We start from the raw sequence: 26,255 nt of genomic DNA, 5'->3' as shown, positions 1-26,255 counted from the left end.
AAAACCCAAAAAACATTTTTTCACTAAATATATTTTGCCCAAATTGTTAATGAAAAAAATACACCATGAAAAAATAAATCTCATTTTACTAATTTGTGTTATTAGTTGGTGGAAAAAAAATAACCTAACCACGGGAGGAATCATTAGTCAATCATTGAGAGCAAAAGTAGTGCTTTGTAATATTAAGTTAGGATTCATTTTCCACTGTATTTCTATATTTTGCTTCTCCTTTCACTGATTGCTAAATTTTTAGTTTTTCTGCTCATTAACCCTCTGTCAAAAAGAAAGTAAGGAATGAGAGGTAAAATTGTAACCAACTTATTTTTTTTGTTTTCATAACAGTTTTGGTTAAATATGTGGTAGAAGAAGGTAAAGTAATGTTTTGTTGAGATTTTATATTGGTGAATTGATTTATTTCAAGCAATACCGATTTTAAGATGGTTAAAAGTTTATTATAAAATTTTTGAGATGAACAGAAAACTATAAAGTAAATTATGAAAACCTATAAATCTATCAGACTTTATATCCTCCTAATATTTTCTATGAAAAACATGCATACCTATCATATATGAAATTTTGTGTTCAATTTTATAATTTGAATTAAAAAAAATTTTAATGTTTATTTTTGAGACAGAGACAGAGCATGATCAGGGCAGGGACAGAGAGAGAAGGAGACACAGAATCCAAAGCAGGCTCAGCTCCTGAGCTGTTAGCATAGAGCCTGATGAAGGGCTCTAACTCACGAACTGTGAGATCATGACCAGAGCTGAAGTTGGATGCTTAACTGACTGAGTCACCCAGGCGCCCCTTGAATTTTGTTTTTATAGTGCCCAATTTCCTATATCACTAAATACTTTTTTCAAATCATTAAAAAAACTTTTTTAATCTTTATTAAGTTTTGAGAGAGAGAGAGAGCATGAGGGTGGGAGGGGCAGCGAGAGAAGGAGACACAGAATCTGAAGTAGGCTCCAGGCTAATGAGCTATCAGTACAGAGCCCAATGCGTAGCTTGAACTCACAAATGGTGAGATCATGACCTGAGCCGAAGTTGGACACTTTGGTTGGACACCAACTGAGCCACCCAGGCACCCCCTTTTTAAATCGTTTTTAATGGCTGCATCTAAATCTGTTATATAGTTTTGATCAGTTAATCATTTTGTATTGCATATTTTAGTTACTTTAATAGTAATGAACATTTGTTATTTCATATAAGTATTATAATTTTGTAATAAAGGTGAACATATGTAAATATTGATTTTTATCTCTGATTATTTTCATGTGGTCAATTTTTAGAAATTATGTGATTGAATAAGTACTCACTAAATTAATGAATGAATGTATGAAATAAAAAGGACAGGGCTGTGACCTATGTTACTAAATCACCTTCAAGACATTTTATAACAAAGTACATAGGCAATATCATATGTGAGTGCTCATATTTTGTATCTTAAACAACACTGGGTATATATTCTTTAATGTCTTTCAAATGGAAAGATTAAAAAGCATATCTTGAATTCAACTTTAAATTAATGAAGTTAAACTTAAAAAATTTTGTTCATTGGCTATTTAGCCTTTGATTTTTATGATAGATTGCCTGGCATATTTCATGTCATTTTTCGTGATTCAGGGAATGAGATGTGATTGTAGCTTGACCTACTTACTGCTTTCCCCTAAATTGAATATATTGTTTTCTGATCTTTTAAAGTTAGAATTTTCCATAAGAGATCGTGCTTATCATGGAGGGCTGTGAGAGTCAGTGCAACATCTCTGTAGATGTTGGTAAGGCAAGTAACTGAAATTTGGTGCTTTGGTGGTCCCCCATAGTATTATGTTTGTCATATGAATGCTAAGGTAAGTTACATTTAGACCTAGGCAAAAATGAAGATATGTTGCTATATCCATTTAAAGTATATGTATCAAGTGTGTACAAGATAGCTAAAATATAACACATGGTAATAAATGTAGTGAAACTCATGAATATTTAGTATTTTCAAAATTAAAATATGCTTTTTTTTTTGGTTTTATTTTAGAATGATCTGCACAGAGCCATACAGCGTACCCAGTCTGCAATGTTTAATCAAGTTTTGATTTTAATATCTACATTACTATGCCTTATCTTCACTTGGTAAGATTATACATATCATTTTTATTGTTTCATTTAATTAATAGTTTTTAAATATTATATATCATTTGAAATGAGTTGGCTAAAATACATATTCTCTACAAATGTAAAGGATCACCTACAGAATTAAAAGTGAAATCTCTCCTTCAGTCTTACAGAAAAACCAAGAAAGCACATCTATCATTTGGTATTGATATTTACTGCAACTTTGACATTTTCCCAAATGCTGTAAACAACCAAATCACAAGAATTTGCACTGCATGCCGTAGTTGTCAAACAAGAAATTTTCTTTCAAACTGCTGACTTGGAGGTGCCCTTATCTTTCTTACAATCTTCAAAGCAGAAACACTGTTGAGAAAACTGTCATTACCCATCACTGTCTCTGCCTGTGCCTTCTCTCCGTGATGTTTCAGTACGCAGTCAGGCGGAAAGCAAGGGCAGATGTCCTGCCAGTGCAATGTAAGACCTGGTTCTTTGCTTTGTTGTAGAAAACAGGTATTTCTTTTTCTGGAAAGTCTCACCTTGATGATGATAAAGTAATCCAGTGGGAAATGGTGCTCTGCACATATGGACTCATGTAGATCCTTAAGTGGAGGGAAAAAATGTGAAAATCAAAAAATGAGGTAGAATAATATATCAGTTACAGGAGTCTTAAATATTATGTGCAATGGTGCTCTGTCCTGGATTTGACCTATTCAGAAAGAGAAAAAGCTAATTAGGAAGTACAAATAAGAAGAATGCCTTCATGTGCTAGTACAACTGAATCAGATATAAATAGAGCTATAGGTGTACGTGTGTAAACATAGGTTGAGATATATAGGCATAGTAATACTTTGTGTCAGTAGTTTGCAGTGCCTATCTCTATTAACTGGATTTAAAATGTTTTATTGCATACTTTATATCTTAAAAAATAAATATATTTTAAGATACTTAATGTCTGTAGATACAAACTCTCTAAACTTGACACAAAGCTGTCTTATCATTTAAACCTTTTTTACTGTTCACAAATTGTTTTTATTGTTCACCTCGTAAACACCTACCTGCATAAATATGAAATATTAAGAGTAATGATTTCCCTCTAAAGTCACTAAAAATTCTTAATTTTAAGATAATGACATCATATAAATAGTTTAAGAGGGTTTTTTTGTTTTGTTTTACCTAAGGAAAAATAGTACAAATTAGATTTTTTTTTACTTATGTACATGTTAATATTTCAAATGCTGAAAAATTGAAGAAAGTAAAGTGATTTAAAAAATATTATTAGAGTCTGTTAAAGTAAAGTTAGTAAAGAAGCAATTGAAATATTAATGCTAAAAAAGGATAAATCATTTTTATATGGTAACGGTTAGTTCAGTATTTTTGTTTTGGAAGCATCCTTATCACAGTGAATCATGCATAGTGGGCTCTCTATTTGCTCTTACTTTCTGCGTATATGTCTATTTCTTGAGTAGTTTTTATTTTCAAAAGAAGCACCTAGCCACTTTTCTCACACCAAGGAATGCAGCAGTGCTAGATAGAGGGTTTTCATGATGTATATGAATTTGCTGTTATGCAGTTTATTTCTCATTTGAGTCATTTTTTTCTCTTTTTATTTTGTTTGAAGTTAGAGTTGCTTTTGTTGGTGTTGATCTTGTGTACTATTGTTTTTAATCACACGTACATTATCAATGTGCAGTGTCATTGTTTTTAATCACTTGTATGTTCATACATTTATATTAACATGTTTCTAAATTATAAAATCTAGAATGGGGAAACTGAAGTTTGATTTCTTTGTGTGTCCTCCTCTAGCCATACAAGCAAATTGTCATCATAAATCATGACCATCATAGTAAGGTAGAATAAACCTTGTACGAATTCACCATCAAAAGTGCAGTTATGTACAAGAAAAAATATAAACAATGTTATATTGGTTATAACACACAAGCTGTTGTAACAAAGTTACACCACACACACTATAAACTATGAATATACACAAAGATTCAGCAACTTAAACAAATAGAAATGTTTAAGTAGTCTGTCCAGATGCTTGGGTGGCTCATTTGGTTCAGCATCTGGCTCTTGATTTTGGCTCAGGTTGTGATCTGACAGTTGTGAGAATAAGCCCCGAGTCTATGTGGAGCCTGTTTAAGATTCTGTCTCTCTGTCTCTCTGTGTCTCTCTCTTTCCCTCTTTCTCTCTCTCTCTCTTTCTCTCTCTCTCTCCCTCCCTCCCTCCCTCCCTCCGTCTCTCCCTCCCTCTGCCCCTCCCTCCCACCGAAAAGAAAGAAAAAAAGAAAGAAATGTTTAAGTAGTCTTCCTAAGAAGGTTACATTAGCTTAATACTGCTGGAGACTAAATTTTCTTGTAACTTGTTTTCTACCATTCCCAAAACATGGTTTCCATTTCATGGCTCAAGATGACTACTCTATTCTTGCCTATAGGCAAGCCTGTAGGAAGGAGGAAGAGAAGGAACAACTTGGAAATTGCATGCATAGTTTAGGCAAGAATTTGGTCATATATTCATACACAGATGAAAGGAAGTCTCCAAAAATCTGGTCATGGTGGGAAACAGTATACCAGCTGAATATTGTGCTATCGTGGAAAAGCAAAACTGGATACTGTGGAACAATAAGCCATCTCTGGCCCTGATAAGTCATACAAGTCCATATGTGCATCCTTTGTTTAAAACTCTGCTATGTTAGTTTGGAGCCCATGGGCAATTTACTTAATTTACCCAGCCTTTTATGCCACATTATTTATTTATTTATTTAAAAAAATTTTTTTAATGTTTATTTTTGACAGAGAGAGACAGAGCATGAGCGGGGGAGGGGCAGAGAGAGAGGGAGACACAGAATCCGAAGCAGGCTCCAGGCTCTGAGCTGTCAGCACAGAGCCCTATGCGGGGCTCCAACTCACAGACCATAAGATCATGACCTGAGCCGAAGTTGGACGCCTAACCGACTGAGCCACCCAGGCGCCCCTTTATATGCCACATTATTAAATGAGGGTGATATTAATCACCCTGTAAGATTTTTGTTGTGCTTTTTTAAATGAGGACAAATTAGGTATGTCATACAATGTCTATCCGAGGATGTGGCATTTGGTGTGAACACTCCAAAATTTCATTTTTTTTTTCTACTTCAAATGTCCTCTTTATATACAACGATTGAATTTTGTGAGTGCACAAAAACTAATTTGCTCTAAAATATATAAGCATCTTAACGTGTTAATAATAACATAAGACTTAACATGATGCCTAAAATATATATTTATTAGGAAATATGAGAGAATATTTTCCTCCATTATAATGTATTCAGACTTTCTGTGCTTTCTACATATTTCTAATATCTGTTTCCTCTAGTTAGCTTCACTAAATTAAAAGTAATGGTAGCATCTCCCTCTTTCAGGGTACATTTAATACTTTATACTTTACAAATACGAGTGTGTGTGTGTGTGTGTGTATACACACACATATATATTATCTATGTATATAATTTTTTTTTTTTTTACATTTTGGTGAGATTAGTCTTAATCAGTTGCTGTTACATTATGTCATAGAGCAAGACTGTCAGTGTTTTTCCAAAATCACAATTTTTAATACATAAATTTAAGCCCCTAAAGATTCAACAGCTAATAGTTGGTGAACTGGCTGTGTTGTTCATGAATCTCACAATCTTTAAAATTACCTGTTTGGGGAAGCTGCTATATAGTTTTAAAAATGTATCTTCTCTTCATCATTATTAACATTACAAAGAACTATCATTAAGCATCTGTCTACAAGAGACACATGCCAAACTGAAATAAAATTAAGCAGCTGACCCACTGTCTGTAGGGAATGTGCTCAGAATTGTTTTTCCTGTCATTGTAATGGAATTGGACTAATCTTCCCCCACGTCTGCTGTGTACCCCTCTTGATCAATAACGCACACTTCCAAGACAGCTGGGGATTGTGATTCAGCCTGTGTCTCTGTAACAAAGCAGAGGAAACTGGTACATCGGGAATTAAGCGCATGACTTTAGCTTAATTATCAACATAATCTAACCAATGACAAGAACTCTAATTTATAATGCATTTGGCATTTCTAATTTTACACTAGTAGATTTATTTTGCACCTACTTTGTTTCAAACTTCAATTTTTTATTTGAATATGTATGTTTGGATATTTTTATATTCTTTCATAGAGCTGTAGCATAAGAGCTTTATTATGTTAATGGATGTTTCATGTTTTAGTCCAATGAAAACAATTCAGTATACATTCTCAGTCTTACTTCAGGAGAAAATAAATCCATTTATTGTTTAAAAATGTGACCTAGTTAAAATTATTAACATGCTTACTTAAGTCAGCGCTGAATATTATATATAAGTGATGAGTGAATCGCTAAATTCTACCTGAAACCAATTTGACCATATATGTTAACTGACTAGAATTTAAATTAAAAAAGTATTTGTGATTTTCTTGTGAATCTTTAATACTTATTTTAATGCTCGATGCTGAAGTTCTTGAATTCTGTTTACTGATTTAACTCTTAAGGTAAATAGCCGCGTGGGAGGTGCACAGTCAGAAAATAAGTACTGAAGTTTGGAGAAAGTATTAAACCATGTTCTAATGGTGTTATCACCACTGTGATATTTGGTTACTAGTTTTGTTTGGTCAGGTTTGTTTTGCTTCATTACAAGTGAATGACAGAAAGTGCATTTGTCTGAGGATCTGACTAACAGCCCCCAGGTTTGTATTACACTAGAACATATAGAAACCTTTTTGTCCCAACTAAATTTTGCCTAAGTGGGCAGCCAGATGTTAGGCAATTAGGATTTAGACCATCATTGAGTTATGAGGGTAATGTATAGTTATTTTCAGGCATACAAGAACTTAGAAAGTTTGCTACCTACATATTATTAAGGAAGTACTACAGAAATAAGACAAAAAAGGATAAAGGAAAAGGAAAAAAATATAGCTTATGAGAATCTGTGGAATATGAAGTTGCAACACCTTGGATGTTTCTCTGGGAAACCCTATTTTCACATTGAGTTTTATCAGAAGTGCAGTTGAAGGCTTACCCAGGCAGAGGCAGAGACACGAGTTTTAATTTTTATGGCATAGGTACCTGGCCAAGGGTGGTTTTCAATTAGAAGGTGGGGTGAAGGAGTGATTGAAAACCAAAGTGGCCATGCCACAGTAATTCTCATGTTACAGATAAGAAACAGAGGCACAGAAAGGTCAAATAAAATGATGAACCTTAGATTATTTTAGGTCCACAAGTAGTAAGAAGCAGAGCTCAGATCTAGACCTAGGCAAATTTGTGCCAGAGCCCACATACTTAACCACTGTAGTATTATTTCTTTGATATTCTAGAAGTCACAAATAAAAAAATAACCTAAAAAAAATCAAAGAGAATTATGTTAATTTTCCCATTTCTATTGTGAATTTTTAAATCACTGTTTGAAGTAGCATTATACTTTAGTAAGACATTAAGATGACGAACTCTTGGGGCGCCTGGGTGGTTCAGTTGGTTGAGCATCTGATTTCGGCCCAGGTGTTTTGATTTTGCAGTCCGTGAGTTTGAGCCCCATGTCGGGCTCTGTGGTGACAGCTCAGAGCCTGGAGCCTGCTTTGGATTCTGTGTTTCCTTCTCTCCGCATCTCCCACCCCCGCCCCCATGCTCTGTCTCTCTCTCTCTCTCTCTCTCCCTCAAAAATAAATAAACGTAAAAAATTTAGAAAAAGACGACAAACTCTTAATTTTTAGATATTTTTGATTAAGGACAGAAGAATATTTTAGCTATTGCTGTCTCTTTTGTGTGAATAATTAGTTGCCTCAAATTCAACAAGTTTCTAATCTTTTTTTTTTCTTTTTTAACTTTAGCAAACATAAGTACAATACATTTAGATAAAATTACAACATCTACATGACTATAATCTGTTTAAATTACTTTAATTTATCTGTTCATCCATCTCCCTTTCTGTATTTTTATCTGTAGAGATGGGAATATATTCAAGTGATTAGATATGGATATAAGAATTATGCATCATGTTTTCAACTGTCTTCCATATACTTTCTGCTATGGTGTCAGTCTTCATAATGAACATGTATCCTTTTTTAAAACAAACAACTGTAGCAAAAATTAAGGAATGTAAAAAGTGACAACAAAATTTAGCACAAATGCCAAATGTAAAGATCACATTCAATATGATTTATGTGATTGATTTCCTTCCTTTAGTAAAGTGATTCTCATATTAAGTTTTTTAAATATCCAGATTCCCCATCTTTTTCTCCTACTTCTTCGAGTCTCAATTTTTAAATTGAAGCCCTGCATTGAACTTTTCCTGAAGGCTGTCTGAATAATGGGAGATGCCTAAACTTTGTGCTTCTCAGAGTTGGAAAAAAATGTTAAATGTTGAATGCTTCTTTAATTATCAGTGTTTCTTGGTAGATTTTCATGATGTATAAGAACAGAGTCAGTTTCCCTTTCTGACCATTTTATGCCCAGCGTCTCTGTGGTTGGAAAATACAAGATGCTTAACAGACGTTTGCAGTAGATAGACAGTAACATTCAGGGGCCAGAATTCCAAAACAGTATCTTATCAGTTGGAGGTACTTAAATATATTGTAAGCTAAGTATGTTGAAACCATATATTTGGAGAGGTTCCTTTAAATACCTTCTTTTCACAGTTAACTTTGCTATGAGGTCATGGAAGGAATTAAAATCTAACAAGTGTAATCTATGAAGATATTCTAGGAATGTTTTATTTCTGCCAAGGAGATATAACTGGGTAGTAAAATGTCTACAAATTTAATTAAAAAGAAATACTCTTTGAAATAATTTTTATAAATTGCATATACACACCTCATAAATAAGAATTTCAGATAAATCAGACTTTGGCTGTTAATTTTGTCTCCATATAATTTCTGAATTTACGTCTTGAGAATTTTTCTTCCTTCAACTTTAAAATTTGTGAGAGCAAAATAATTTAATAAAATTACTGAAAATACCACCTCCTATATTGAGCTCAGAAACAAATTGATTAAATACTAGAGAGCATTGCAGTACATGCGCCATCATGCCGTTTTTTTTCCCCTCATCATCTTTCAGGATTTTTGTTTCCTCTTTTCTTTCTTTCTTTGGGTTTTTTTGGTTCAGTTGCACTTTTGCTTCTCCCATCTGATCTAAATCCTGATCTTCTCCCAAAAAGTGTTCATCATTCATTTATTTTGAAACAAAGAATATGCAATTGTGGGCATTAGGGTATAGGGTGAGGTATGGTCACTTTTCATGAATTACTAAATTGCAGTATATGTTGACCTCAGATTAATGGTTTATGGAGTGATTCGGTAATCTTATTTTTGCATAGATACAAGGACAATGCCCAGGAGCATAAGAACTTTCTTGAAACAATAGAAAAACTAGATTTATTATTACCTTAAAAACAACATTTCTCCCTAGAAAATGTAAAAATCCGTACAGCTCAGATATCTTAAATTCCATGGGAATATTAGGTTTTTGGCTGATACCCTGCAGGAAATGAAAATGATTATTTGGAACAATTTAATTGGTATTCATTCAATAAATACCAAAGTGCAAGTCGTGGGCTGATTTGAATACTAATGTCTGAACTACAAGCATGAAATCAAAGTGTTAGATGCTTTTAGCACAGAATGCCATTGCTAATTAAATTTTTCCAGTAACTGTGCACAGCAATAGGATTCATAGGGAGTGCACAGATATTTAAGGTTATTTATTTCTGCCACGTGACTTTTTTTTCTCTGAAAATATTTTATTGTACAAATTGACATTTACCAGGTGGTGACAAAGTTAACAGTCTCAGTATTTCCTTTCATTCAACTTAATGTTTTCCTTATAAAACTTGCCGAAGCTTGAAAGCTTGTATAGTAAGTAGTCCCCTACTAATACACAGGAGATACACTCCAAGATCCCAGTGGATTCCTAGAACTGTGGGAAGTACTGAACCCTATATATATATATTTTTTTTTCCTACATACACATGCTTATGATCAAGCTTAATTTATAAATTAGGCATAGTAAAGATTAACAATAACTAATAATGAAAAGAATACTTATAACAATATATTGTAGTAGAAGTTATGTGAATGTGGTCTGTCTCAAAATATCTGATTGTACTCTACTCACCCTTCTTCTTGTGATGATGTGGGATGATAAAATGTCTATGTGATGAAATGAAGTAGGGCGAGTGGCACAGGCATTGTGATGTAACATTAGGCTGTTGTTGACCTGACGTTATGACAGGATCATCTGCCCCCACTGTAGGTAGCTGAAACCCCAGAAAGCAAAACCATAGATAAGAGGGACTGCTACATAACCAAATGTATAGTTAACATTTCAAAAGGCAAATTTTAAATAAAGTTTTAAAAAATGTTTATTTATTTATTTTTTGAGGAAGGGAGGGAGGGCGGAGAGAGAAAAAGAGCAGGAGAGGGGCAGAGAGAGAGGGAGAGAGAATCTCAAGCAGGCTCCACTCAGCAGAGCCGGATGCAGGGATCAAACTCACAAACCATCTAACTCATGAACCCTGAGATCAATGACCTGAGCTGAAACCAAGTGTCTGTCGCTCAACTAACCCAAGCCACCCAGGTGCCCCTTCAAAGACAAATTTTGAAGAGCACTAATTACAAGTGATTAGTAATTAAGATCCCTTTTTTATTATATATAGGGTCATTAAGTAAGCAAATCAAGTATGATTTTTCAGTCATTTTAAATAGGATAACATGAGAATCTGTATTTTAAATCCTAATTAAGTGTTCAGATTTTCTTTTAGAATTGCATAACACTGAAATTATTTTGTATGGATCTGTGTCAAAGATAACACTTTAGAATGTTTTGTGGGAAGCAGGCCTCCAGTAAACTCTTAAATCCAGCATTCTTTATGAAACGTTTAGAAAAATAAACTTTTTTTCTAAAAAAAACGCCCCCAAACCCTTAAGCTAACATTGAAGCTTTTTAAATTAACTGTATTTAATTCATTTACATTCTTTTAATATTTGACATGAATTCTTATCTAGTATGATTTGTCAGTGCCTATCATATTTTTCTATTTTTGAATATTGCCTTTTTTATGAAGAAGACATTCATTAACAAAATTATATACGATGCTGCAATAAGGTAGGTGTGACCCAGTTGCAGGTTGGTACTGAGGTAAGATAGTGAGTCTCCTACTACATCTGTTTAGCTCTTACCATATCTGCATTGGGAGCTTGGTCATGAACAGCTCCATAAACCATCCAAGTGTCCAGGGTCACATCTTACTTGAATGCTTATCTGTGCTAAGAGCTGAGGTCCATGGTCATTGCTGTGAATGGTGCACTTCAAGGCCATGAATTACCTGGAGCTCTCAAGCAATCAGTGAGTGCATTCTCCTCTGGGTCAGGACAAGCTGTATATGGAGTCATGTTACCTACTGGCTCCTTAAGAATGATGTGTGAGCAACCTTGACAAAAAGGCAATAGCTTTATAATCAATTAAAAAGATTCTCCAGTCTGGTTCAACTTGTGCTTAAACTTTTTCATTTACCATGTGCATACACGGTGGTTCATCACATAGTTATCCTATTTTCTGCCACATAGTATGGACTTCAATTTCCACTTTAATGACAACTGTTGTCACACTGAGTGACAACCGAGTTCTCTACAACCTGTGACTGTCTTCATTTAAGATGTGCTTGCTCTGTGGTATAAATGGTAAAAATCGTAAATTGGAACTATATAGTTCTGGGTTCATATTATGACCCCACGACTATACCTTCATATCAATTACTGTATGCTTATCCCTTTCACGCAGAGGGTAGATCTCATGTTAAGTGTTCTTACTTCAGTAAATTTTTAAAAAAATAGAAGTGATACAGTTTTGATGACAAACTGGATGTAAGGTGTGGGAGAAAGAAAAATTGAAGGATGATTTTGAGATTTGCATTTTGGGAACTGACTGAATGATAGTGCCATGTATGAGGGTGAGGCAACCTGGAAGGAAACATAAAGAGGACGAGAAATAAAGAGTCCATCATAGCTGGGCTGCCTTTTAGAAACCTTAGTTAGGTATCAAATAGCCACTTGTCTATTTGGTAGTTAACATAAAAGTAAAAACTAGTGGAAATGCAGAGGGAACTTGATAAGAGTGTAATTGTAGCAGAAGATTTTAATAAAGAATCATATCTCTAAAATAGAGCCAAGAATTCTTTTTATTTTCACTTCTCCAAACATAGCCCTTCCTATACCATTCAACCCAGATGGTTGCCTATTTTTAACCACAGTCAACGTCAGAGCTTTTATAGTACATTCTCATTATAATAAAAGCATTTTCTTACCAGCAAGCAGTCAAATCTGTGCAGAATTCATACATCCTTCTAAACCACCACAAACTCTCTGTTTTTTTCTCTTTTAAATTCCTCCTTATTTTTTCATCCTGTCTTTCCCTTCTTATTAATTCCTCTTCTTTTACCTAACTCCTTAAATTGCTTAGACACTTTTACATTTCAGCTGACTTTTAGAATCCTTATATTTGGGATCGTATATCATTGTTGTTCTCCTCACAATTTCTTATTAGTAAATGCGTCAGATTATTTCATTGTGTTATGATTTGCTTTCTTTCTTGCCCATAATCATTGCCAATGTATTTTAGAATATTTTGATTCAGAGTGTTGAGAGACTCATTTTAGCATCATCTCCTTTCTCTAGATTCATTGCTTAAGCTGGTGTATCTCCTACTCCATGGTTATATTAACTAGCACCAAAGCTATGCAGAGGTTATATAGAATATTTCTTTTTTAAAGTTTCATTATTTATTTATTTATTTATTCATTCATTCATTCCTTCATTCATTCATTTGAGAGTGAGAGAGTACACAAGCAGGGGAAAGGGGCAGAGAGAGGGAGAGAGAGAGAAAGAGAGAGAGAGTCAGTGAATATAGGGGAGAGGTGCAGGGGGAGGGAGAGAGAGAATCTCAAATAGTTACATGCTCAGTGCAGAGCGTGACCCAAGACCCTGACCCTGGGATCATGACTTGAGCCGAAATCAGTAGTCAGATGCTCAACCAATTGGGCCACCCAGTAGCCCTATACAGAATATTTCTGACTACCCCTAGTAATCCAGTTCATTTGGTTGATTCCTGTCCATTGAGCCATATCTCTCTATATAAGTTTTTGGCATTTCTTTTTAAGATCTTGGTTTGCTAACAAATTGATTTTAAGATGTTCTAAATATATCATTTGACTTTCATATGAATTTGTCCCCTCTGGTGTGTCTGCTGCAAGGTCAAAACCACTTTTAATACCCTGCTTTACAATTATCTTTTGTATTGACAATTAAGCACCCAGTCATCTATTTTTTCAAGCCTAAAATATCCCCCAAATGCTTTAACTTTTCTCCCCAAGATATTTTGGTTTGTTTGCCTTTTACTAAATCTTTCTATTTTATAATTGTTAATTCAAACAGGACTCAGTGCTGAATGACCACCAAGATCAAGATAATTTATATAAAAGTATTTTGTAAACTATAAAATGCTATTTAAACATAATGTATTTTTTATTGCCATAATTTAGAGGAAAGATTTGTAGTTTAGAGAAAAAGTTGTTCTTCTTAGGCTTTATTTCTCACAGGGACATATGTGCATATACAAGTTTCTGGAGGGACCTTAGGTAAAAAGATATCTTGGCTGCGTCACCTTCTTGCGTGTGACTTTAACGGATAGTCTTTCAGCTTTAATTTAGTAATTTTGTCAAATACAGAGAGAAAAATATTGTATAAATTTCAACAAAAGGCTTGAGGTAGTTTTAAAAGCAGACATGAAATTGGGTCTTCATAATAGGAGAAGAAACAACACATCAACATAATAAGAATGAATTATAAATCTGATAGTAAGCTTGAAGGCAGCTGAGGTAGATGGAGAAGTGTAATTGTATTTAGCTCTCTTTATGGGAAGGAAGAAATCACACAAATTTCTCAATGTAATCAATATCCTCCTCTCCCACTTCCTGAAAAACTCAAGAATCTCATTCTTTTTTTTTTTTTTTAAATTTTTTTTTTCAACGTTTATTTATTTTTGGGACAGAGAGAGACAGAGCATGAATGGGGGAGGGGCAGAGAGAGAGGGAGACACAGAATCGGAAACAGGCTCCAGGCTCTGAGCCATCAGCCCAGAGCCTGATGCGGGGCTCGAACTCACGCACCGCAAGATCGTGACCTGGCTGAAGTCGGACGCTTAACCGACTGCGCCACCCAGGCGCCCCTCAAGAATCTCATTCTATAGGCAGAATGATAGACATTATATGTAAGTATAGAGACACAATAAATGTCATTTCTTACTAAAAAATTTAAATGCAAAAATAGTAATGGTTTCCTGCTTATTGGCTTAGTGTTTCATATTTGTAATTGCTAAGAATAAAGATAAGTGCTATTGGGATACTCTGTTAAATGAAATTTTGAGCTAAATGAATCTCATGATGTGTAAAAAAAAATAAAGGAAATAGCGTATTGATTGCGTACATTGAATTAAAAAAATGCTATCATATTGCTTAGTTAATTTTTTTCTGATGTAAAAAACACAGAATCAAAGATTTCCTTGAATGGTGTACCTTAATTTCAATTTTAATTCCCAGTTTAATTTCTTTAAGTATAAATAATTTGATATGATAATGTTCTTAGCAGATTTTTTTTTTTAACGGAAGCCATGGGAGCAAAATGTGTATTAGGTAAATGTCCACACAAGTCATGTTTTCCAGTAGATTTCTTTAGTTCAGAATGTGTCTTGTCCTTCCAAAACTGTTCTTTGAACAAATATCATTGATCAGGAAAGCAGGTGTAATTTCCAGTGGAAAAAAAAGGATGATTATTTACCTAGGAGACCATTTTACACAGATAACTGGTGTATTTGACCTCATCTTATGAACAATTAAATGCACCATCAATGGAAATGTTAGCTGAACGTGCAAAAGAATCAATCAGATACTTCTCAAGAGTGTTCTTACTCACATATGGTTATATTTGTTTATTACAGAATTATCTGGATATTATACTCTATGAAATAGACTGTGAGTAGAGTATGAAGCAGAGTGTTCTTACTCACATATGGTTATATTTGTTTATTACAGAATTATCTAAATATTACATTCTATGAAATAGAGTGTGAGTAGAGTATGAAGCAGGCATATGTTTACTTAGCCATCTCTTAGAAAGAGGAAATTTTCCAGTTGATTTTAAGCAGTGGTTAAATATTATAAAAGTAAATATTATAAAAGTTTGCATTATTGCAAACTTTTCATGACAGATTAGCATTACATTTTAAAAGCTGGGTTCAAATAAATTATTATATAAAAATAAGAGTCACCTTTGCTCTGAGAGTAATTCCCATTCCTTACAGTGTGAAGTAACATGGGAAGCTCTATATTCTGTTTTATTTTTAGTGACTGATTAAATTTGGACTATTTCAGATAGAATGAGATAAAGCTTTATTTTGTGCCTTATTTAATTTCCAGAAACTGTTGACCAGAGACAGAATATTAGGGATTAGTTTTGTTATGTGGTAGCAACTAGCATTACATCCCTGTGGGAACATGTTAAATGAGTGTAAATCAGCTTAAATTAGTTGATATTTATTTGGTGCTCACATTTCACATGAGCAAGGATATATAAATAAGTGTTGTTGGGGGGCAAGAATGTTCTGTCTTCGGAGCGCCTGGGTGGCTCAGTTGAGCGTCTTTGGCTCAGGTCATGATTTCATGGGCTGTGGGTTCGAGCCCTGCGTGGGGCTCTGTGCTGACAGCTTGGAGCCTGGAGCCTGCTTCGGATTCTGTGTCTCCCCCTTCGGATTCTGTGTCTCTCACCCTCCCCCATTCATGCTCTGTGTCTCTCTCTGTCTCAAAAATAAATAAACATTAAAAAAAATTTTAAAAAAAGAATGGTTTGTCTTATTCTAGGTTCTTGTAGCTGAAGTAAGAATCAAATTGACATAATAGAGATTAGCAGGAGAAAATCAAATTTAATTTAGTATGTACAGGGAATCCACATAGACATGGAAGTTCTAAAGGCAGTCAGGAAAAATGAGGTATATATGTTATCCTGAAATAAGAAGGAGTGGGAAGAGGTCTGGAACTTCAAAGGGAGAGAATGCAATTCACAGGAAAATAAAAAAAAGTGAAAATACGGTAAACGAATGTTTGCCTTGCCATAGATGCGTTTTTCAGATAAAACTTATTTCTGGTAAACACTTATTTTGGGAAAGAGCCCCAATGTAGATTTTTTTGTGCAGTTAAGGGAGGGGCAAAAGTTTCTCTTGAGACTGTAAGGTCTCAGTTGTCTTTAGCTCAAAGTACTACATATGCCAAGTGGCCCAACTTGGCTCCTACACTGTTTATCTTACTAATTTCTTGAAAAGTAAAAAAATAATGTGAAATATAATACTAAGTCTCAAACCTTTCCTGGAGAGAATTTGGATATATACATATTTCATTTTTATGAACTCTAAGTAGGTACATATGTTTAAATGCGTAATGGGAATTAATGGTGTGTAAAGCTAATATTTTATTGGCTAGGTACTTCACTTTTAAGAACTGAATCAGGTAAAAAAGTTCAAGGAAAAAAAGAGTAAATGGCAGAGAGGCAAGAGCTCACAACTTAGAAAGTGCTTGAGGACTGAATTTTGTAGCTTTTTTACATCCATTATTTCTCTGTTCACAACTCTAACTTCACTTGGATGATTTGCATCGGTAGTGTCTTAAAGTGCTTTGTCAGTCTGGAGACTGAGTCTAGTGTAAATATAGTTGCTGCTTGGAGCAGGAGTAACCACTTAGGGTATCAGTAGACTTTTATTAATGAGCTCAGCAACTACTCCATTTGATCACATCATTCATTCTCTTGCCTAAAGTTTTTCATTTGTGTCTTCAGGATAATGTAAAATCCATGGTGTTGTATGTAAAGTGATTTATAATTTGTCCCTGCCCACTTCACTGGCCTCATCTGCCCTTATTTGTCTTACTCTAAAGGCTCTCCTTTAGCCATATTGCCCTAAAGGAATGCGCTCACAGTTGGTTTTTTTTATGCAAAGTTTTTCTTTGCAACTAATAGAAGTTATATTGAACTGTTCATGACCTGATTATGAAGCCTTTCCTGTTGAGAATACCTTTTATTTTAAGTAAACTAATGGTTAGGAAGAAGTGCAAATAAAAAGGAAAGCAAAACAGATATTGTGATTTTTTTTGGCTTGTTTTTGAAAATTAAATCTTAAAAAAGGAGGAAAAAGGAATATGATTCTTGGAACTATTGACCTTTTTCTATTATTCTGTTTCTGGGAATGAAGTAGAGACAGGTTTAGAAAGGATCTCTAATGTCACGGTAGAACTCAGAAAGCCAGTGTAAGTCACTGACTTTAATATTTCCAATATTCCAATATTAAACATTAACAATTTACATGAAGAATCATTTAAATGCACATGGAGGTTATGAGCATGTCTGTGGGCATGTGAGGCCCATATATACATACTGCATAAATGCATGCACACACACATATGCAGATATACACTTTTTATGTCCTCATCCTCTTCTATAACATTTCACTAAATGATGTATTTTCTCATTGATCAGACCTTGGCTTTTTAATTTTATTTTATACTTTTCCACTAGGAATACATTATATATTTTAGCTATATTTTCTGTAATCCCATAAATATTTCAGTGTAGTGTGATATATTGTCTATAACAATTAAGAGATAGTAATAAGCATGTGAAGGACTCTAGTGAGGAACCCACTCCCAGGCTATCATCAGTTCAAACATCAATATCAGAATCCTTATATATGAACAAAAGTGGAATTAAAAATATTTTCCAAGGTGTATAGTTGGCAAGAAAGTATTGTTTGGTCTTATCTGCTCTTGCATAATTGGATCATAAGAATAACCAAGCCGAACCTTGCAGGGAGTGGTCATGTGGGTCTTGAGACCCTTTCAAGAGTGTTCCCACTTAACAGAGGATTCTGTTGTCTGATTCCACCAGCCTATTAGCTGAACCTGCCCTTAGTATATTTTCACATTTTTTGTTGGTATGAACCTTTCTTTCAGTGTATTTGTTGTTATGCACAGAAAGAACAGGAACCTCTTTGATCTTACAGAACAGGAATGATTGTTTTAGGTGGCAGAATTTGCTTTATGACTTGCTCTCTCTGTTTAATGTTTGGTCGCAAGGTTGTTGGGGAGTAGGGTCTGATGCCTCCACTTTGCCTCTTTACGTTGGAGGTGACAAATGAGCACCTCAAAGAACCTGATAATTGTGAGCCAACAAATTGTCTTAGGTCAGTTTTTATGGTTCTAGTTACAACTTTTATATTCAACTGTTTCTTTGACATACCCTCTTAGACTCCTCAATGTAAGTACGTCCAAGGGCAAATTTATGCTATTTCTTTTCCAAATTGTCCACATCTCTGAAATAGCAACTACTGTCCATTCTTTGGGGGCAATTCCAAAGAATGGAATCATTCTTAATGCCTACTATTCTGTGACACAACACACAATCGACAGATCCCACGGATTTTATCTCCTTAGTATCCTGAAAATCTATCCATTTCTATTCCTCTCAGTCATCACCTTACTCATCTAAACTATCAGAACCTCTTTACAACAAGTGCTGTTATAACTGGTTTACCTATGTCCACTCTGGTTCCATTCCAAACCATTCACCGCATGGCAACCAGAGTTTCCTTTGTGAAATGTAAATATAATTGTGTGACTGCTTGCTAATGCTTGTTAAAAGTTTTCCATGTGTTTTGGGATGAACACAAAACTTCTTACTTAATATGTCCTAAATTTCCAGTACAATCAGGATTTTCCTCATCTTTTCATTTTCATCTCACATCCTTGATTTTTCCTCTGCTCGGGAGTCCTACTTTTTTTCCCTTACTATTCCCATCACACTAACCTTCTTTATCCTTATAATATTCTACCTTATTTTTCTTTGCAGAGTAGAATCTGTCTTACCTTTTTTTTAAATGTTAATGGAAACATCACTTTGTCATTTATGTCCAGTCCACCTGATTAGGTCAAATTCAGGATTACAGGAGAGCATAGCAAGGCAGGGGCAAAAGGGCTCTCCTGTTAAATTTATGTATATCTCTTTCACTGGACTCTAATTTCCACAAGGGACCAGTCCTGCCAGCTTTTCCATACCACTGTCTCCCCTAGTACCTAATTCTTTGCCTACCATGTAGTAACACCTAATAAATAGGTGAATAAATTCATGTGAAACTTTTCAAATGTATATGATCTACAATAGAGCAAAAATAAAATGATAAGCACTTTATTGGAGATTCAGGAGAGAAAAATCCTGAGTTTTCCAGGAAGCAAGAAGTGGTAAATAAAACATTTTTATCTATTAACAGGAATGTGAGATGATTAAGTACCACCTTGTCTTTATTTACTGTCTTACCAATTTTGTTTTAAAAATATGAAAATATAATAGCATTCTGCTGATGTTACAGGTTTTTATTGTTTTTTTTTCCCTTAACGGTTTCATTTCTTAACATTAGAGGCTCCTGAAATGAGTTACAAGAACATGATCATGATTTTACCTGATTCTTGACTAAATTTTGTCTCATTTTCACCTTGCTAATCTGTTTTACTCATCTCTCATATCCCACTGCCTTATTTCTTTGTCTACTTCCTTCACAATTCACACTAGAAAATACATTTTGTATTGAGACCCAGTACACATTTCTTACTAAATGATTATAGATGAATATGAATATATGCTCAGTGCAGCATATAACCTGAGGAACACAGAACAAAACACTACATGATTATAGTTCCATCCTTCCTACCATGAACAAAAAGACCCTACTTCCATCTGATGCATTATCGTAGTAATGGCCCATAGGCTGATGCGTCTATGAGTAATTTACGAAGACTGTTCCCCAGATGCTTTTATTTTGCTTAAATCACTAATGATGAAAGGAGAGGAAATGAATTTAATGTAATTTTGTTAAAAGAAATATATTGAATCAGAATAGTAATGGACAATGTGGAATCCCTTTAATTGAAGCGTTTAATATAAGAAAGAAGACTTACCGCTCTGTTATGGTTGGTGTAGCCTTAGATAATTTCTGTCTCATATCCTGGTGATCTTTCTTTTACTAGGTGAGTCAGAAAAAAATATTTTAAAATATGTAAGTTAACATGTTAGCTTTTTCCTAATGGAAGAATATTTAGTTAAAGTGAAAATTTCAAAATTAATACATTGTATTAGCTTTTTTATTACCAAGAGTATTTATAACTTTAATGCTTGATATGGTATATATTCTGGCTCTATGCATTTAGTGCAAAATGGGGCATAATCCTTTTTGTGTGTGTATTAATGTGGTTATGGCTTTTTTACATAAGTGTTTGAATAGTTTCTTTAAAATTATTCTTAATGAGATTTAACAGTATTTTAGTTAGGAAAAAAGAATTTTAAATTCTTTTTAATGAGATACAATTTGGAGTCCTCCTTTCCATATGGCATGCTCAATTTGGTGGTGCACATTTCAAATAATCACAGCATTTATGAAAAAATTTGTCCTATTCTCTTAGCTTCTTTGTCAGCAGAGAGAGGAAGCTTCTCTGCTTATCCAGTACTCAGTATGACCGCTGTTGTCCTGTATTTCTAAACTTTGTCAGGTATGTTCAAAGTTTAGATTTGTAGGAAGTCAGCAAAGACCAAGGAATGATGATTGAGGCTTATTTATTCTTGTGGATCTAAGGAAGGAATGGTAGGTCATTTGAAACTGCATGTTTACAGATTTGTTAGCAGTCTTAAATTGTGATTAAGATAGAGATGGAGCACTTTTAAAATTAAATGTTTTGATTTCCATTAAGAAAAAGTAAACAAAAAAACCAAAAAAAAGAAAGAAAAGAAAAAAGAAAAAACCTCAGGGCCTGACAGTTTCATTGTTAAATTCCTTCAAGGAACAGTTAATCCAGGGTGATATAATTCAGGGCATGGACAAAGATAAAAAATTACCCAAATCATTTAATTATTAAGCTAAACTGATTCTAAAATACTGCGACAAAGCACAAACTATGAGCTAATGTTCTCCTAGTTGAGTTAATAAGACCCTAATCCTTTGAGATACTCTCTCAAAACTAAGAATTTTGGCAGGTGTGTTTCGTTAATCTTATGAAAATTATTCTACTCTTGGAGATCCACAGTAAACATTAACTCATTAAAATGATCTGTAAAGTCCTTTACGAAATAAATAAATATGTTTAACCTAGAGTTGCCAATTTTTTTTTTCTGATAAATACGGGTTTAATGATACATTGTTCTTCACACAGATGGCTACAGAGGGTTTATAATCCGGGCTATATAGCCATGCAACACAGACCAATTAGCTGAGTGGCTTACCAGATACAGTGCTAGATTGGCTTTTCAAGGAACATATGTTGAGATACAGAAATATATACCAAGGTCACTTTCAAGAGATAGATATAAAATTCCTATAGTAGTAAATTGAGAGACTAAAAACAGAAGTTTACATTAGAAACTAAATCAAAACAAAATAAAATATCAAACAAGCAAAAGGGCACTTACTAAATATTAATATTAATTACCTTAATGATAGATAGGAGTAGAATAATACTAATAACATCATATATATCCTCTATCATTTGTCTAGTAATAGAAAGTGAATATTATAATAAATTCAACCTCTTAAAAAATTAAATAATTTTCTCCTCTCTCCACCTGCAAAGTTTTCCCTAATATTTTTTACCTTATAACTTTTTATCCATTGCCTTCATCTTCTGATGTCTATAGGTCATACTGGAAAATCTACAAACATTGGTTGAAAATCAAATAAAACATTATACCTCTCAAAAACTGTATTTGTTTCATATGGTTTGAGTCATGTACTCAATCTCTTATCCTTATTGATTGTGAAAGTTTTAGATGACATGTAATTCCCAAGGGTATTTTTCTGTTTTTCTGTATATTTAGTGTGTTTGTGGTAATCAAGTTCTGAGCAGGTATTTAAGGATGTATTTTGTCCTCTAGTCTGCATAGTTTAAGTGCTTGGCCACTTTGATTCAGAAAATCTTGCCAAGGTACCATGCCATAAAATTCCTTAAGGATTTTTATTCAGTAACAGTCATTTTTATTTTATTTTTTATTCTTTTTAAGTTTATTTATTTATTTTCGAGAAAGTGAGCAAGCAGGGGTGGGTCAGAGAGAGAAAGAGAGGGAGAGAGAGAGAGAGAATCCCAATCAGGCTGCACATTGTCAGCACAGAGCCGGACTTGGGGCTCCAAGTCACGAACTGAGAGATGATATAACCTGAGCCAAAACTAAGAGTCAGGTGCTCAACCAACTGAGCCACCTAGGTGCCCCAAAAGTGATTTTTAAAACAGACATCATCACAAATGGGTATTCATAAAACTATATTACATTAAGGTAGAAATGGCTCTGTGAAAGTTTTGAAAGTCCAGTTTAAGCTATTGTGAATATCAACCACAATTATGCAAAAACATAAACACATGCATGGCAAAAATTCTCTACTTTACAAAATGCATAGTTTCAAAAATAGGTGTATTTAATCTTCGTAAAATAGAAAACCTATAAGTTAGATATAATTAAATATCTATTTAAATAACAGCGAATATGGGGATGCCTGGGTGGCTCAGTCAGTTAAGCGCCTGACGTCGGCTCGGGTCATGATCTCAAGATTCGTGAGTTTGAACCCCGTATGGGGCTTTGTGCTCACAGCTTAGAGCCTGGAGCCTGCTTTTTATTCTGTGTCTCCCTTGCTTTTTCTACCCCTCCCCTGCTTGCTTGCTCACACATGCACACATTCTCTTTCAAAAATAAATAAACATTAAAAAAGAATGGTGAATATGAATGTATGTGTAAAAATAATATAAGAAGAGCAAATTTTGTTGGTATTTTCCCCCCTAAATACTAACATTTTAACATTCAAATCATGAATATTCTCATATGATGATATACTTAGTAGTTACCCAGGTCAGTGAGTGAACTATATAAATAAATACATATTTTATTTATTTATATTTATTATATTTATATACACACTAAATACTAACATTTTAACATTCAAATCATGAATATTCTCATATGATGATATACTTAGTAGTTACCCAGGTCAGTGAGTGAACTATATAAATAAATACATATTTTATTTATTTATATTTATTATATATATATACACACACACACACACATATATATATATATACACACACACACACACACATATATATATATATATATATATATATATATATATATGCAGGCTTACATAATTGTGTGAAAATTCTTTCATTCAGGCAATCTCAGAGATAACTTGTCCTTTTTAAAACATGTCACTAGCCTGTTATTGACATTTTGGCCGAGAAATAGTGCTTAATCTTTTTTTTTATCTTGACTGCATTACCAAGAATTAGTTGTCAGTTTCCGTAAATGATGATAGTGAACCCTCCAAAGGTCAGCTAATATCAGCATGACTCTGGTCTTTGTAAATAGTTAAATATTATGAGTTTATTTTGCAAATTGCCTAACTTTTCTTTTTGCAAAGTTGAGAGTTGCAGGTTTGAGAAAAGATTGGACAAGATTACAGCTACTCTCATTAATTCATGGATGATTGTTTGCTGCTAATAACTCTGTTACTAACTCCATAGTAAAGAGGAACAGACATGCTACTTTCTCAACCCCAGTCTCTTTCCCCATAGTCTATGCATATACTGTGTTTATTTTTAATGTTTATTGATTTTGGGAGGGGGAGAGAGAGAGAGAGAGAGAGAGAAAGAGAGAGAGAGAGGCAGACAGAGACAGACTGCAGGAAGTGGCAGAGAGGCAGGGAGCAAAGGAGAGAGAGACTCCCAAGCAGGCTCCATGCTATCAGTGCAGAGCCCCACGTAGGGCTTGATCTCACGAACTGTGAGATCCTGACCTGAGCCAAAATCAAGAGTCTGATGCTTAACCAACTGAACCACCCAGGCACGCCATGCACTGACTATATTGCTCTAATAGTACATTTATTTTCTTGTCAAGTGAAAAACAAAGGCTTTATATCTATTTTGTGTAGATAGTTGATTCTTATATTTGACTCATTTTTGTGCTTTTAGTTCTTTTATGCTGGGCTGGAATTTAAATAAATACATTACTAAATAAATTACTAAATAAATAAATAAATAAATACTGAATTCATTGAGCATTATTATGTGTCAGACATTTCACTGAGCATTATTAGTTCATTGTATTCCCTTAAGAACCAAATGAAGAAGTTAATATTATTACATTTACTTTCCAGTTGAGGATAAGGTTTAAAAAGATTAAGTAATTTACCTAAGTTAGCATTAATCGAGTTATAAGTTAAATGTTTGATTATTAATTTATGGTATGATTATTAGCAATATTATGAAGTTGGGGTTAAAATCATTCACTTTAGATTTAGAAGCTCTTTTATGTAGATGACGGTGTTGTATTCATATCTACATCTCTATTATACAGTACAATGCTTTATTTTAGTAAACCATCCATAAATGTATTTGTATGAAAACACATGACTTACCTTTATGAGTAAGGTTACCCTTTTTCTGTTATGAAACATTTAAGTTGTATCGCACCTATTGGTTTTATATAAATCAGTTTGTTTCTTATTTAAAATTTACAGGTATTTTTAAGAACATCGAAATTTTAAGAAAATCATATTAATTTGCATTTTTCCATTTCAAAATCAATGAGTATAAATGAATATGAGTAATTTTTATGTGGATTAACTAAACAAAGATAAATTGAACATGGTGTGACATTGTTTTATTTTTTCCATCTTAAATTGGAATAAAATATTTAATTTCAAATGTTCAGGCAGACAATACAGGATAATAAGCAAAATTTTTGTTACAATTACATATCCACTAAAATTCTAAGCAAGACTTTTTGGTTTTAATGTTACGGCCCAGTCACAAAACAGTTTTAAATTTGATTACTATAAAATTTAAAGGCAGGAGTGTTTATTTACATCTGTCAGCTATGCTTATTTAGTTTTAAATTCTGCATTATTAAATTCTTCCACCACTTTCAATTCAAGATATAATTTAAACAGTTTAACTGAGTCTTTGACTGACTGAAAAGATGTATCTCTTATGATAAGGCAAAATAGGATATTTTTATTACCAATGTGGACTATTTGAGCACATTCTTAGATTTAGTTTATCAGAAAATCTGCACCCATCATTAAAATCACTTCTGGGTACAGGCACAAAATAATAATTAACTGAAATTCATCAATTATGATCAGGGAGAAGAGGCAGTTTTTGTTTAATAAGAGCTCCAAAGACATATATAAATGAAGTAAGATAACAATCTATATTAAAATGGTTATAATCACTAAATGGTTTCAGATCCTTAGCTAGCATGTTGTAGCATTCATAGTTCTTGGAAAAATAGCTAATATATAAATAAAATATTAATGTTTATGAATAATGCAAATCAAAAGTATGTCAATGCTGTAGTAGCCTTAAGAATTATATGATAAAGTAACAATAAACTATCTGTGTATCTATCTATCCTGAAGATACACTTTTTTCCTTTAATTGAAGTACAGTTGACACTGAAGATATATGTCTTTCATTCCTTCATAAAAGGAGCTGAATTACTGTTTGGAAAGATAGCTTAAATGAATGATCTAAAATTATTTTTTAGTTGAATGATTGACATAGAACACTAATATACATTTTTATATTTCTTAACTTCAAAATATTGCTAGATGTGTTACTAAAACCAAAATAGATTATAATAAGTTGGCAGATACTCTTAACATTCTCCACATGTTCCATATAGATACTCCATAACTGGTATCAGGAAATGATGCTATAGCCAAATAATATGATGAGAATAGTCCAGTTTCTGCCTCGTATTAAACTACTCCACATCTTAGTTTTTACTTTTATAAAATTATAACACAGAATGATACTTTTCAAAATACTTTTTAAATCTAATTTTTATGATTTGGTGAGGAGGTTTGAGAGCCTTTTTTCTTTTTTTTCCTTTTTGCTTAAATAGTGTGAATGTTCTTTCTTTAGAATTTGTTAAGCTTGTGCAAATTTCTGCAAAATTCCCTTTAAACTGTTTCTACCCTTCAAGTAACATGATTCTT

At 33.5% G+C, this 26,255-nt stretch overlaps 1 protein-coding gene across 3 annotated transcripts in view; it reads left to right on the top strand.

The window, feature by feature from the left end:
* KCNT2 (potassium sodium-activated channel subfamily T member 2) overlaps positions 1-26,255 on the top strand; it is a 366,395-nt gene that overhangs the window by 131,670 nt on the left and 208,470 nt on the right. For all 3 annotated transcript variants that reach the window (XM_047077238.1, XM_047077237.1, XM_047077236.1), the window contains exon 8: positions 2,030-2,124. In XM_047077238.1, the coding sequence (XP_046933194.1) occupies positions 2,030-2,124 (95 nt within the window). The remainder of the gene's footprint in view (positions 1-2,029; positions 2,125-26,255) is intronic.

Source organism: Lynx rufus, unplaced genomic scaffold (assembly GCF_022079265.1).
Source record: "Lynx rufus isolate CCGP_SWC_20201006 ecotype Redwood Valley unplaced genomic scaffold, mLynRuf1.p SCAF_15, whole genome shotgun sequence".
NCBI classification, from domain to species: Eukaryota; Metazoa; Chordata; class Mammalia; order Carnivora; family Felidae; genus Lynx; species Lynx rufus.
The sequence above is the reverse complement of the archived record's forward strand: the minus strand, read 5'-3'. Positions and strand labels throughout refer to the sequence as shown.